General features: G+C 54.1%; 1 protein-coding gene across 1 annotated transcript in view; it reads right to left on the bottom strand.

Moving 5' to 3' along the window:
* pard3ba (par-3 family cell polarity regulator beta a) overlaps positions 1-15,231 on the bottom strand; it is a 46,179-nt gene that overhangs the window by 17,079 nt on the left and 13,869 nt on the right. Inside the window, exon 3 of the mRNA XM_051930450.1 lies at positions 13,887-13,988. Coding sequence (XP_051786410.1) covers positions 13,887-13,988 — 102 coding nt within the window. The remainder of the gene's footprint in view (positions 1-13,886; positions 13,989-15,231) is intronic.

Raw genomic sequence — 15,231 nt, 5'->3', positions numbered from 1 at the left:
CCGCGCATTAATCCAGTGCGGGGAGCAGTCTTTCAGGAGCTAATGAAATCTGGACAGCATGAATTAAAGTGATTAATACGGCACGGCCAGCGTCTGCCTGGAAACTTCCAAATCCTTTCAAAAGTCGCGGATGTAATGATCTAAAAAGCCTCGCCGGCCCACCCCGGCCTTTGTTTTCGGGCTGATTTTATGATTTTTTTTAATAAAGGCAAAGTGTCCATCTCAAACGGATTAGAAAGGCGGCCACATGCGACAGGACGGACCACACTGGGATTTCTGCCGAGTCCATTTCCAGTAATGACGAGTCGGGGGGGCGGGGGCGGCACGTGCTTTCGTGGCTGCTTAACCCCCGCAGGTGGGGGGCTCCCGTATAAGGAATCAAATTATTGCTAAATTGCATGTGACAAGAGAATCAAAAGCTGTCAAACACAATGACATGGCTGCCTCTTCTCCGAGAAGAAAGCGCTGACCAAGCTGGCGGGGTGACAAACGGCCGAGCGGCCAGCGCGCCGATGGATCCATTCATTTACTTATGATAAATTAGTGCCTTCCATACTACAGCTCTCATTTACAATCACGTCAATCGGGCGGGCGGGCAGGCGGGCACCCGCCAGCGGAATGCTAAGTGCAATGAGAGGGAGCTGGTGACGCTAATCACCCAGCTCCAGTTACAAGCCCCCAAAGTCAGAGAGTGGTGTGCAATCCCCCACCCCCCCCCCCCCCCCCCCCCCCCCCCCCCCCCCAGCACGCGCGGCCCCCTTTAATTTCATTGTCTTCGCAGTCAGCGGCACACGATGCCATATGGCAAAGCTGCTGATTGCTACAAGCAGGCACTAACGCAGACAGATGCAGCGCCACTCTGCCAAGATGCACTCGCACCGTTTAGGCTCCCGCTTAGAGTCGTTAAAAAGCCGTCAGAGACGAGGGGCGGGCAGACGGGCGAGGCTGCCAGGGCCAAGAGGCACACGGGAGCGTCAAGCGGACAGAACGAAAGACCAGGTCTCCCGTTGCCTAGATGGCCAGAGGTCTGGCGGCGAGGCACTTTGCACCAGTGCCCGCCACCCCCACCAGAAGGTGGGCACGCCCTCCTAGCCTCGCCCAGTGCTACCTCGGTGGCCAGGCCGGAAACATCAAAACGGGAGCGCTGCAGGAAACGGGAAGTACAAGACACGGAAGCGCCTGGTGCCGCTGGCACCTCCCTGGAAGCTGCCGCTCGTCTCTCATCCGCCTTCACTCACATGAGCCTCGGCAGGCTGGCACATCTATTAATAGCAGAAAACACGCTGACTCGTCACTTGAATCATCCGAACGCATCACACACGGCAGCAGATCGGGGGCTTGAGGCGAAGCTTTCAACATTCCAGAAACTTGTGAGCGGCACTTTAATCACTTTATATAGCGCCTTTCACGGCTAGACGTGCCCATCACCTCGTCCAGTAAGAGGCTGGGACCACCAACCCACTCACTCACTCGCAGGTGGAAGTGGGCGTGGCACACACACCACACCCACGGACAAGGTGGCACACAGGCGGAGAAGTGCCCACATATAGAAAAGTGCCACAAACGCACTAACGGCAGCCCCTGCCAACTCACACCCTCGGCAGGCACAGTGACTTTACAGGGTCCTTACTGCCATGTGGTCAGAGTTCATGTGACACACGAACAAGCCACACGTCACCACTCTCTAGTGCCAGGCTTAGGGTGTGAAACTGTCACACTTGTCATACACAGATACGAGAGGTGCCACATAACAGATAGTTGTGGGGCACAAACCTCGGGCCCTAATGGCAGCAATGCCCGCTCAGACTTTCTGAAGGCACATCTGCTCGATCCACCGACATTCGTACTTCAGGTGTCGCCGCACTCTTAGCTAGATAGACAAACAGCAGAGAGATATGAAAGGCGCTATATAAGAGAGGGGTCTTGGGGTACAGACATTGTCAGGCCCTTCAGGCAGAAGGGGGCACTGCACACATAGTTCAAGGGGCACCATGCCCACTCACTTGTTGGCACACAACTTGGGCAGTGTCCAAATCCACTAAAGGGGCACAAATCTTTGGCCCTAATGGCAGCAAATGTCCACTCAATACCCCCCGGGCACAGCAGGTCTAGGGGGTTCCTACTGTTGAGTGAACTTGTTACTGCTAATCAACGAGCAACACCTGACCTTACAATGTCACTCCAGACAGATATGAAAGGCGCTATATAAAGACAAGACAGAGGGGTCCTCCGCAGGTAGACCGAGGCCCAGCCGGTGATGCCCAGCGGGCCCTCCTGGCAGCACTCACACTCTCTGCTGGGAGCGCCAGGTACAAGTGACGTGCCACCACAAGTGAAGCGGGGTGGGGTGCAGACAGGGGACAGGTACTGTATTATCTCAGCCCCCGATGGCAGCACTTGCCCACCTATGCCCTCTGCAGGCAGAGTCAAGCACAGCAGGTAAGGGGTCCAACAGGGGTACACAGACCTTCTGAGGCCCTCCTGGCAGCATTCACACACTCTGCAGGGAGAGCGCCAGGCACAAGTGACGTGCCACCTCCAAGTGAAGCAGGCGGGGTGCAAGCAGGGGCCACGCATGGCCGCGGCCCCCCGCTGGCAGGTAGAGCCCGTCGCCACACACGGCTCACAGAGCAGGCGGTGCAGCAGATAAGAGGCTCGCTGAGAGCCATTAATCCACAATGTGCTCTCGACATGAGACGCCATCCACTTTCATGCATTGTTGAGTGAAAAAGGCATCAGATGAACTATGGCATGGGGGGGCCCACTGGCACGGGCCGGGCGCGCTCTTTCTCATTCTCGCGTCGGCTCACAAGCACATTTATTAGCCCAGCGCTAAGACTTCTCAGCATTTCTCTCCGCTTCATCCGAGAACAAAGGCAGGTAATTGAGAAGTCAGCGGCGGCATCGTGCCCTCAGCTCTCGTGAGCCATATCTGCCAGTTCAATGCGGGGATTGAGGCGGCACACAATAGGCGCTCTGAAAGCCGTCCATTAATCTCAAGGAGCGCGGCTCTGATAGACGCACGGACACATCCGGTGGCGCAGCCCGTGCCAGCCTCTGCTCCACTTTAGAGATGCAAGGCAGCACTCGGTGGCCCACTTTCATTAAAGGGCACCCCGCACGCTCGTCGGTTTTGTTTAATATGTGTGCCATCCATAATTTAACAGTGTAATAATCCTGGTGCCCCTCAGCCTGCCCACTGTGCCACTGCAATGTCGCTTCAATCGCGCCAGGCCTCAGGGATTCATTTAGAAAATATCAAAACTTCAGGCGGCATGAATAATGAAGGGGGGGGTGCCCGTGTACAAGCGCTTGTGCCCCACACCTCCACTTCTCCACGGCACATCTGCTCACCTCCGCTTCGTTGCCCGCCTGCCAAGGGAGAGACACTTCCAATATGGGCCTAATTAAAAATGAAAGGGTGACATTACTGCTCTGATTCTCTATCTAACCAGATCAGTGCCGCCGGCCAGCACTGGCACGCACTCCCGTTACCATGGCATCCGGCTTTATGGGCTTATTAGCACGCCGCTCCTGAAGCCCACAGGAGCACTCGCCAGCCTCCCAAGTAGCCAGGCAGCGCCAGGAGGGTACCAAACCCAGGAGGAAATGGTAAGGTGCCAAACCAAAGACGCCACAGTGTCAGCTGACCACTCGGGTGTACACGGACCACACTTCCTCCCTGGTGCCCGCCCGTACGCGCCAGACGACACACACAGGTAGAACAATGAAGAGTGACAATAAATAGTTGGACGCGAGAGAAGCCCCCTCGACGTGTGTGCCCCCCCCAGTCTGTCACACTTATCTGACACCAGTCTGTTTCTTTTGTCTGCACGCTTTTGAAAAGCCGCCACGTACGCCAGCGCCTGACGAGTCTGTCGATAGCAGAGCCGCCCGCCTCCCCACTTCCCGGCGGCACACAGGGGGCCCGATTCCGGACCCCGACACTCCCGCCAGCCTATTGGAGGCTTCTTTGGACAACCAACTCAGCTGGGGTACCCACCGGTCGTAGGCGGTCTGTGGAGGGCATGTCAGTGACCCGGGCAGCACATCCCGAGGGCATGCCAGACTTTTTTCTCCGGGTTTTGCAGCAGATCCCCCACAAGGCTCAGCTCCGGGCCTAATTGGCCGCTCTCTTGGCTGATTAGCAGATGTGTTCTGCAGTTGGGCGCCCCGCTGCGCTCTCCACGAGCAAGTCTGCCCATTCAGAGTGCCCCCCATTGTGTATCGATAAGTAGACTACCTGCCCGTAATTGAAGATGCTCTGGGTAATTCAGGAGCCGCGCGTCCGGCCCGGACCTCCTTAATGAAGATGTTTTGATCTCGCGCGAGCGGCTGATGGAGACTTGAAAGCAGGCGGGCGGCGTCGGGGGGCCCTGCACCCGGCCCCCCACCTCCAGCTCGCTATTCATTATCGGCCATTTACGGCGGAATAAAAGGCGAGATGTGAAATGGCGCGGCGCGCCACCCCCCCCCCCCCGTGCTCTTTGGTACTTTGACACAATGCCACTCTGCACCTGACTGAAGGCCTAATCACCTCGATGAGGTCCTAATGGGGTACTGCCATGGGTGCCACACTGCCAACACAGTTCAAGTGGCATCACCCGGGGATGTCTGAAGCCCTAGGCCAGTGGGTAGGCACCACAGACTGAGACAACAACATATATATATAGCGCCTTTCTGACCTGCTCATAGCACTTGACATGGATAGTGAGGGGCCACTTCAACCACCACGCCACCAGAGGGCAGCAGCCACTCCTGGGCCAATGCACTCGTCACACGTTACCTATTAGGTGGCCAAGGGGGATGATTAGGGGGAGGAGGTCATATGGTGGGCAATACAACCGGGACATCAAGAACTGGTGCTACACCAGTGGTGGAAAGAAACCTCCCAGTTAGTCAAATGGGTTTCACGAAAGGGGAGGGGCTACTGGAGCAGAGGTGCCAGGGGACGGGACTCCGGTCTTCAAGATGGCGACTCTAAGGCCAAAGATCTCTCACCAACTATGGAAAAACCTCGGACATCACATCCTTCAAGTCTGAGAAAATGCGGTGGTCCCTAAATTAACGACCTCTCCATTTCATTTTTCCACCACCTGCCATTTAAATCACGTGATCGTAATGCGACGTTTTCATCATTTCTCACTGGTCAGTGGAGTTGCAGTGTGTACATACGAGCGTCTGCCATCGTGCTATGACCGGAGTCAAGACGTATTTGGGCATCACCATCACCACCTTAGAACATCACGAGAGGCCGAGGAACTCAAACACAAAACAAAATGGCGGCCACGAGGCACAGGAGCTCTGCGCTGGTCTCCGGAAGGCTGCCTATTCTGGTGGGCCCTTAGCTCCAGGGGTGCTGTACAATGGCGGACCCTGTGCTCTGAGACCCCAAGGGGGATGCGAAAAAACTAACAACTTCCTAATACAAGAAACTGCAAAATAAAGAACAAAACAAACAAACGGGTCTGCTAACTAGTGACACATGGGCCCGGCAGGAGAAGACCACCCTGTCAAAGCACCCACAGCAAAGCCTGCAACTCGGACGTCAAGCTGGGGGCACCGGAGCTCAACGATGAAACTGAAGCTCAAAATGGTCAACCAGCAGGAGACAAAGACGACAGGCGAGAGGAGACTGGAGTGCGGTGGTCACCAGTGAGTTTGGGGGTCCGTCCTCGGACTTTTCCCGATTTTATATTTGTGACGTTGACTTCGCTGTAGTTAGTGAACTTGTGAAATCTGCGGTAAAATCGGAGAAATGGCAGACGCTGAAAACCTGGACGAGCTTCAGAAGGTCTGGGGGGCACTTGGAAAAAGGAGTTTAGTGTGGAGAAGTGCAAAGTGCTACACGGGGGGGGGCATACAAGATGGGAGACCCCCAGCTACAGCAAGTCTTCATCATCCATACAATGTGCAGAGGCCATTATGAAGTTCAACAGAGCACGAGACCACATCTGGAGTCACCACACCACACGAAAGACAGAACAGCCTCCAGGTGCATCATGGGAGTAAAGGGACAGAGCCCAAGGTTTAAACCCATGTAGTCTGAGCGGGGGACCTCATCCAGGTCTTCAGAATTCTCAAAGGCGTCGATGAAGAGGATGAGGCGGAAGTCACTCGAGGACGTTAAGGAGAAGTACATTAAGGACTGAAGCCAAGGAGCACTTGTCCACGCAAAGAATTTTGGGAACAAACTAGCGAGCCAAGGAGTAGAAGCAGAACCTATGAGGACCAGGATGAGACGATGGCACAGCTCAGCTATCGAGTGACAAAAGGACTGAAGGCTCTCCTCTCGTTTGTCACATTTCTTACGTCCAGGAGTCACACGGGGACGCTTTTCAGTCTGGACAGGGAATTCATGTTGACCGAGGCATTGGGGGGGATAAATAGGGGTGGGCATCCATAATCAACGCAAGATAGAGAGAGAGCGGACAGCAAAAGGGGGACAGGACAGGAAACCAAAGTCATGGAGATCACCAAAGGAGCCCAACACAAGAAACAGAATCCACCAGAAAGTGGGAATACAAAACGAAGGGAGATGTGAAAAACAAGGAATTCACGAGAGGGGACAGGAAAACAGCCCTGCAGAAGAGACCACGGCAAGTTAAGGACGTGAAACGGGGGCCCACGACAAACGGACCCTCACAAGGACGGCGGCCTTAGACACCGGAGCATAAACTGAAATGAATCAATGCAAAGACCCAACTGGACCAGATGGAGAAGGTCACATCCTGGTGACATCATGAGAGGTTCACTGGGGGACACGACGGTCAACATTCTGGGAGGAAAGCTAAACTGGAGAAGAGCAGCAGGGAAGAAGCTGCATTGACGACAAAAAGCGAAACACGGGGGACTACAGTGACATGAAACGAGAGCAATGGAGACACACGACGGTCAACCATCTGACTTGGGGACACTTGAAGAAGAATCGGGGGGCACCTACTCCTCCTTCTGAAAGGCAGCGGAGAGTCAGGACTTCAGCTCTACGTCACCAAGGCATTGGGATCCACTCAGAGACCACTGGGATCAGCGCACCCCCCCCCCCCCCCCCCCCCTTCTTAAGATGGTCTCTCAAACACAGTGGGATGGCTACGCCGGGGGTCCCATCGAGAAGTGTTTGTAGAGGGGTCCCGGCGGGCCGCACTCGGGCAGGCGCCATTTGTCAGGGGTCTGCGCGGCGTTACTCGTGCGCTAATACGTCGTGAAGGACGCTGATGAACAGCTGCAATATCCGCGCTGTCATTTCGCCGTAATTGGGACGCTGATTGCCGAAATGCTTTGTAATTAAAAGCCAAATGAAGAGAAGTGCCAACGAGCGCCGGCGACATCACCCCCTTTTTTTTTTCTTGAATAAATTTCCCGTGAAACGAGATTCCTCGAGCAGGTCCATGGCGGCGTGTCAAGCGCGTCTGCGGCCCGGCAGCTCCGATAGACTCGTCAAATTAGAAACGACGCCAAGTCAGGTTTGCGAAGCGGCTTTTATTAATTTTTGTCTTACCAAAGTGCCGAAGCCCATTTGGCGTAGCAGGAGGCTAAGAGCTCTCGACTGCGGTGACAGTAATCTGAGAACGAGTGCGGCTTTCCAATCCCAGATGAGCGTTTGAAAGCCGTTTGAGCTCAAGTGTGGCTAATCAATTTCCTCGATGCTAAATTAGCAGTTGTCTAAATGGAGGCACAAAAGAAAAGAGTCTCCCTCGGCCCGGCGGCACCGCGCAGGGCGCACAGAGAGAGCACACGGGCCGATGGGTGGTCCTGCCACGGCGGCCGCTCTCTAATCACCTCGCTTCCAAATAAAAGATCAAGTAGCACACGCGCTCGCTCACGGCCGCATTGTTCAGGGGGCGCATTCCTTACCATGTAAGGGCAAAAAAAGGGGGCCGCTAATCAGGCGCACGGCAGCACCAGTCCAAGGTGCACCCCTGCCGGCACAGAATCTCGCCTCACGAGCGACTGCTGGGCCGCAAAGACCACCCTGGGCAGGCCGAGCGACAGGTCACCTGGGTCTCCAAAGGAATGTACACGGCCACCAGGCAGTGGCCCGAGGCACAAAGGGGGCAGGGCCTAAGAAATTTGAGCACAAGGGTCCAAACATGGGTGGGCCGTCCAGTTCATTGTGTCACACGAGCAAGGACTGGCCGTCCACACCACCCGCACCTTCACACGACAAGTGACAGGAGACCAGATCTGCGCGTCACCTCATCTCGACTAGACCGGTGCCGACCGGGACCACCTGCTTTCTTGTGTCTAAGTCCACGAAGTGATGGCGCAAGTTGCTCAGGTGGCCTTTGATTGATTTGTCAACATCAGTCTGTCACACAGAAGGGCACCAGAAGGCCCCAGGCTTTGATCACACGGGTGAGAAATTCCTAGGAATTCCAGGAGACCTTGACCCGGGATACCGGCAAGCTGACTGATGAATCTCAAGTTCAGGGTCTCCAGCGGGTGTAGACAGACCCTCAAATAACACGACGACAAAAACTCAAGTGGCTTCGTTGTCATCCCATTCATACTCCGTATTCCAGCGTACAGCGACACCAAATAACGGGACCACAAATAACACGGGACAAGAAATAGAAACAGATAAATAAAATAAATAAATACGAGGGCTCAGTGAATTGGTGACCAATAAAGACGTAAGGACAGTCGTGACAAGTGTAACCGACGGGCTGCGTGGAAATCAATGACTAGGAGCAGATCTGAGGGCGGGGGGGGGGGGGTGACATCAACACAAGAGTACCCAACAGGCCACGCCCCTTTAACACGTGTTCTGCAACTCTGTGGTGGTCCGTGGTCTGCTGGGACCTTAACAGCTCATCAAATCAGCTAGGCAGGCGGCCTCACTTATGGGACAGTGGCAGTGGAGTAGACGCACATCCTCCCTGTGACATGGACGCGTGTCACAAACTGCGACTGGGACCCCTTCATACCGACAGCGACATGCCTTGATGGTGCCAAGTCCGGAGTTTGCGTCCTCTCCAGTCACTCTGGGTGGGTTTGTCATTTGTCACAGCACAGCACTGCATAAGAATATTTATTTACAGAGCTTCTGTAAAAAGACCCCCTGGGGACAAAGTGCTCGCTCTCTCACTCTATTTTAAATATATAATAAAATGTGACAGTGTGTGGTGGGGGGGGTGGTTATGGGTGGTCCCTCGAAGTAATCGGATGTCGTGCCTGGTGAGAGTCAAAGACAGCATTTGACCAGCATGGCAAGTCACAGGGGGGAGCTACTGAGGGACTGCCTTCCAGACCACCCGGGTACCCACAAAAGCGGGCAGCAGCCTTCAAAACAACAAAGGAGCTAAAAAGTCTCAGAATGCGATGAGGAGGAGGAGGACATTCAGCTCTGTGCCAAGGGTCTCTGAAGGGTTCAAGAAAAAGCCAAGTGAAGCGAAGGGAGCACAGAAACAGAAAACCAACTTACTCAGCGTGACGTGTGTGGAATGGACTTGGGGGGCTCCGGTGTCAGGTGGGCTAACACCCTGACCCGCCTTCTTCCAGTGATCAGTAGCCCCCCTCAAACTGCTACTATAGAAAGAGCCAGCGTGCCCAGCGGTCCGTCCACCACTGAACCGAGTAGGCTACACGACAAAATGGAGTTGATGCTCGAGTACTTAAGGCCGGAGCTGACCAGCTTTGTGGTGTCCCCTGTCACCTGCCCAGTCTGTCCCCAAGGCTCCAGAAAGTGCCACTGCTATGGACAACAGCCTGCACTGTAAGGTGGGCGCCTGCTGACCAGATGACTACAGACCAGTGGAGACCACCGTCTGGCTGCTCCTGGACTACCCCCCCCCCCCCCCCCCCCCCCCCCCCCAGACCAAGCCAGGAGTGGAGGTTCTCATGATCTGTGTGCTCCACAAGACTGGACAAAGCTGGCAGCTCTGTGAGGACGCCGTGTTTCGAGTTCTCTGGTGCCTTCAGTACCATCCAGCCAGCCAGCCCTGTTAAGGGGTCAGCTCAGAGATACACAGGCGGACGAGCCTGTGGGGTCCAGATGATGGACCCCCTGTGAGGCGGACCACCATTTGTGAGACTCAAGGGCTGTGTGAGCACCACATGGATCAGGCCGGTCACCACGTCTCATCATTCCGTGCACCTCAGACTAGAAATAGAGCAGCAGGTCATGTGACCTCAGAGGGGGCTATCGATGAGGGGGACGAGACAGAGGAGGGGAGTTGGGGGGAGAACTTTGAGAATTGTCTGCAACTGAACATCAGCAAAACCAAACTGCTTCTTGGCTTTCACCGCACCAAAGAGCCTCCATGTCCTGTGGTCACCATTCGGGGAGTATTGAGGTGGTCCACATCGGTGACCGGCTGGATGGTCTCGTAACACAGAGGAAGGACAGGACTGAGTTGGTTTATTAGGTGACTGCACTCCCTAAATGTGAGTAGTGACGTTGTTATCTGGTTTAATAACTCTGTGACAGCCACTAACGTCACTTCAAGATCAGCCCACCAAGTCAATAAGGGGATTAAGGGAGCAGGGTGAGACGCCCCCTGGACCCACCGCAGGCAGGAGTGGAGGAGACAAAAGTGACGGCCACTATGAGCAATGCCACGCACTGCAGCATGGAGGACGCGTGTCAAGGAAGGCGACTGGGGCTTGGCAATACGCCTTTATAGCGCCTTACTGGTGGAGTCCGACATTGGTGGGCTTGTTGTTGTAGTTTGTTATAATATTTCATTATTTATTCATCAACTTCTGTAAAAGCTCAATTTCACCCCTTGGGACAAATTAAGTTCAATCAATTAATCTATCATTGAATCCTCTGATGGCCTCTTCATTGGACCAGAGGGGGCTCGAGGTTAACGTGAGACCATCAGTCAGAAAACAGAAGCTTAACCGAAACTGGATCTCACAGCATGACAAAGACCCCCAAGAAACCAACAAACCCACCAAGGAAAGGCTGGCAGGAAGGGAATGGTGGCTTCTGGAATGGCCAAGTCAAAGCCCGGAGTGGAATCCCACCGAGATGCTGTGTGGGGGGCTTCGAAACGGGCTGTGCACACAGGACACCCCTCAGACATCCCAGAGCCGCATGGAGGAGCGGGAAAAACATCCTCCAAGTCGATGTCTGGGGCAAGCAGACATGCCAAGAAATGCCAACGTGAGCAGGCAATGCCAGCTATTAGAGCCACGGGGTGGGCACAAACGGATTACCGGTTCAGTTTTATTTTTGGTCGATTATCACCAAGCCCGTTTTTGTTGCCCTTCATCTATAAACTCTGTTTAAACGGAGACCGAATCTCGATATGCCCGTGTACGTCTCACCCTTCACCGCCAAGCTTTCTACTTCCTTGTCACGTGACTGTATGGACACAGCGGGGACTCGGAAGGCATCGAGACCCCCTCACTTTATTGTGTGGTGGGCTGAATTGTCCGTCAGTCAGAACTCCATAACAACCAAGTGAGTGACCACAAAGGACTGCAAATGTATTAAAAATGAAAAACTGAAATCTCTCAATTGGAGAAGCAGTGAGACCCTTTACTGTGGCACCTCGAAGGTGACTCCTTTAAGGACCAGACTGAAGACCACCGGTGGTGAACTGATTTGACCAGACATCATTTAGACAGGCACACTGCACGTCAGGACATCCATGGACCCCTCAGTAGACCTCCATGACCAAACTGTGGAAAGGCAGAGATCAAACCATCTGTGAAGCTTCGAGGGCCCCCAGGAGCTCAGGACCCTCATGGATTGTGAAATGGACTCTTCCTGGACTGGCTGCCCCGCCACACTACATAACTGGGAAGGAAGGGCAGGCCTTGGTCAGGGAGGTGACCAGCACCACAGTGGTCACTGTAACAACCGAGATGGGAGAACCCGTCAGAACGCCAGCCCCCCAACCCCCCCCATCAATCAGGCGTTCATGGTGGAGCGGCTGCCCTGCGGGCACTCGGGACTAAAAGGATCTCATTGCCCCCGAGTGCCAAAGAAAATAGATTCTCTAGTCTGACGAAACAAAAAAACTGAACTCTCCAGGCAGAACTCCAAACATGACGTCTGGCGAGGACAACATGCCACCATGTCACCTGCCTGATGCGATCCCTACTGTGAAGGACAGCAGTGGTAGCATCACGCATGGGGAGGCGCCAATACAGAAAGACTGGTGGGTATTGAGGAAAAGATAATTGCAACCAAACAGAGGGGACCTTGAAGAAGACCACCTCAGACTGGGGTGACGGGTCAATGGCCTGAAGCACTGGAGTGGCCTCAGGACAAGTCTCGGAGTGGCCCAAACATACTCCTTATGTGTAGTGAGACCCTGTTCACAGACACCCCCCCATCCAGTCTAATGGACCCTGAGAGGATATGCCAGGAAGAGTGGGATCAACTGGCCAAATCCAGGAGTGCAAAGCTGGTAGGGACTCACCAAGACCACCTGAAGCTGCAACTTCGACAAAGAACTACATGAGGGGTCTGAACACATCAAGGACAGATTTCAGTTTTGCGATTTTTAAGGAATGTGCAGACCTTTCTGGTCACAGGTCTTCACTTTGTCACGGTGGGTTATGAAGTGAAGGCTGATGGGTAAAAATGGCAAACGTTTAAAATGAAATGTGAAACACGCTGAAGTGTGCAGAAAGTGATGGGGTCTCGAGAGCTTCTGAACGCACTGTACCTACACACACCCACACACACACAAACACACTGCGTGTGGGTGTCTAGAAGTTACCATTCCTTTGTCGAAGGACTGTCCCAGAATGCACTGGTGTGAGTGCCCGTGGTCAGAATGGACTGAGAAGAGGGGCCGGGTGCCAGGTGCAGGGTGGCTGAGCTCTTTAATGACCCCGACTGACTTTCTAAGGCAGCGAGTGTTGTATACATGCAGAGCAGAAGGGGGCTGAGTGCCAGTCATATTCCAATGCCACCTTCACCACCCAGTCTGAGCAGGCACCACACTAGGACATGATGCAGCCAGAGAAGATGGACTCCACTGTGTGCCTCGGCTACCAACGGAGGGGGAGAGGTGGGCTTCCCTTGAGGAAGTAGGCAAGGCTGGCGAGCCTTCATCATGAGTGCCCAGTTCAGGTTGTTAGAGATGGTCAATCCATTTATGTAAAGCTGCTCACGCACAGGAGATGGCAGTGTGGTCTGCCATCTGCAAAACCGAGGAGCTGGGCAGAGACTTGAGGAAGCAGGTCAGATTATTGTCCTGGCACCACAGAGTCAGCGGGTAGACCTCTTCCCTGCAAGTCATTTTGTCACAGTTGGCAATCAGGCCGATAATGGTGGTGTCAACAGCATATTTAATGGTGGAGTGGACACTGTGCCATAGCAGGGGGCTCAACACACTAGCTTGCGGAGTGCCAGTCTGGAGGGTCAGCATGGAGGATATGAAACCCCCCGTCCGCACATGCAGAGGAGTTGGTGGTCAGCTTTGCCAGTCCATCAGGGTTAAATGCTGCGCTGCAAGACGTGAATGAGCAGACTTTTATCATCCAGCTGTGCCAGGATGGTGTGGGGTACACGGCGTGTGACATCCTGTATAGACCAGGCGTGATCAGGACTCTCTAGAACATTCTGTTCAATGCACCCCCCAGCAGCTCTTCAGCCATTCAGGACGCCCACTTAGGCGCCTCTCTGCTTCTACATGAGAGACTGGCATGACTCGGTATATATACTGTAGCTAAGGTGGCACCTCAGCAGGCGAGGCTCAATGGACTTGCAAGTCTGACCACAGACGTTGTGCCTGTGCCCGGCACTCTTTACCTGGTTAGCTTTATAGGGGTCTTCATTAAAGGAGCTACCAGACGAACCACAGACAGACACGCGGGATAAGCAGCGGGGTGGACAGCCGGACTTTAGGGGCCAACAAAACTCCACTCGATGTTCTTCTGGAGAAGCTGGGTCAAGAGGGCATCAGAACCACGTCACCTACCTTGTCCTTGTCCTCTACCAGGTCCGACAGGACGTCATCAGGGTCCAGTATGCTGCCGTCGAGATACTCGATGTGGTGGATCTTCACAGAAGACGTGCCGTCCTATCAGAGAAAAGGAGAGCAGAGCGGTGAGTGGGACGCCGAGCTCAGCACATGAGCGTCACCTAAACCCCCCCCACCTGCACCCGTACCCGGTCTGATTTACACCAGCCAGGCGACCCTGCTGCTTCAGCACATCTTAACATGAAAGGCTTTGGCGCGGCGCACTAACAACACCAGCGCCATTGATTTCTGCAGAAAGTGCAGCTCAAAGTGCAAGAAGCGAAGGACCCCCAGTTACAAAGAGAATAGATAAACACAAAAGAAATAAGACGGGGGACGAGCGGGGGGACGAGGCAAACACACAAAATCAATGGCAACCCAAACTACGCGCTGCTCTAAGACGCGAGCTGTTGTAACAGTAGGCATCAAGCCTGGCACCGAGCCATCTAGGTGAACGTGATGTTTGCAGCTTTCCCGTTTCAAAGTATGCGGACATGGCGCTGCACTGCGGACCACCCTGACAGGAATGGACCTGATAAAGCCGCACCCTGGGCCGAGCACGCACAGGTCAGTGCCAACGCTAAGAGTGTTACAGGTTTATGGGATCCACATCAACCCATGTACAGAGGAAAAGGATCTTGTATGACTTTTATATGCTAATCAATATGTTGGCACACCCTGGCACCTGGATTGGGGGGGTGACAGATACAAAAGGTGTTATATAATGGGTTCTCCATTGCCCCATGCATCTGGTTAAATTCCTACTTGTGCGTCACAATAAAAACTTTAACACCAATACCATGACCACAACTTACCAAACTATACCTGCCAGTCCTGCTTTGTGGCTCAGGGAGCGGCACCACGCTGCTCCCTGGCATACAGAGGCTCAAGTCTTTCCGCTTGTGATGCCAACAGCTTTACTGGCATGGCTTCATGTGGAGCCCCCCCAGTTATCCCCACACTGCCCTAAAACCCACCAAGGATACTATCACCCGCTGTTGGCTCTCACTTTATGGTCATGAAAAACCGAAAGGTGCCCACCCCAGGCCTGAAAAGACCCCCAGATCACCCCTATGGATACAGAAGGTTGGTGGTGGAGACCTTTGCCATCAACAGCAGCCATTCCTCAATCAGCGCCATGGACCGCTGTTGTCTGGGTGTGACAATGATGATGTGCCAACTGGCACCACAATTAGAGAATGGGTGGATATGATCAATAGAGATGGGTGTATGGAACTGGCCAGCTGGAAAGGATGAGATTTCCATACCCAGCCCAGTAGGACGCTGGGTGGCTGTGTCTCCC

Source organism: Erpetoichthys calabaricus, chromosome 8 (genome assembly GCF_900747795.2).
Source record: "Erpetoichthys calabaricus chromosome 8, fErpCal1.3, whole genome shotgun sequence".
Taxonomy (NCBI): Eukaryota; Metazoa; Chordata; class Cladistia; order Polypteriformes; family Polypteridae; genus Erpetoichthys; species Erpetoichthys calabaricus.
This window is presented reverse-complemented; position numbering and strand designations above follow the sequence as displayed.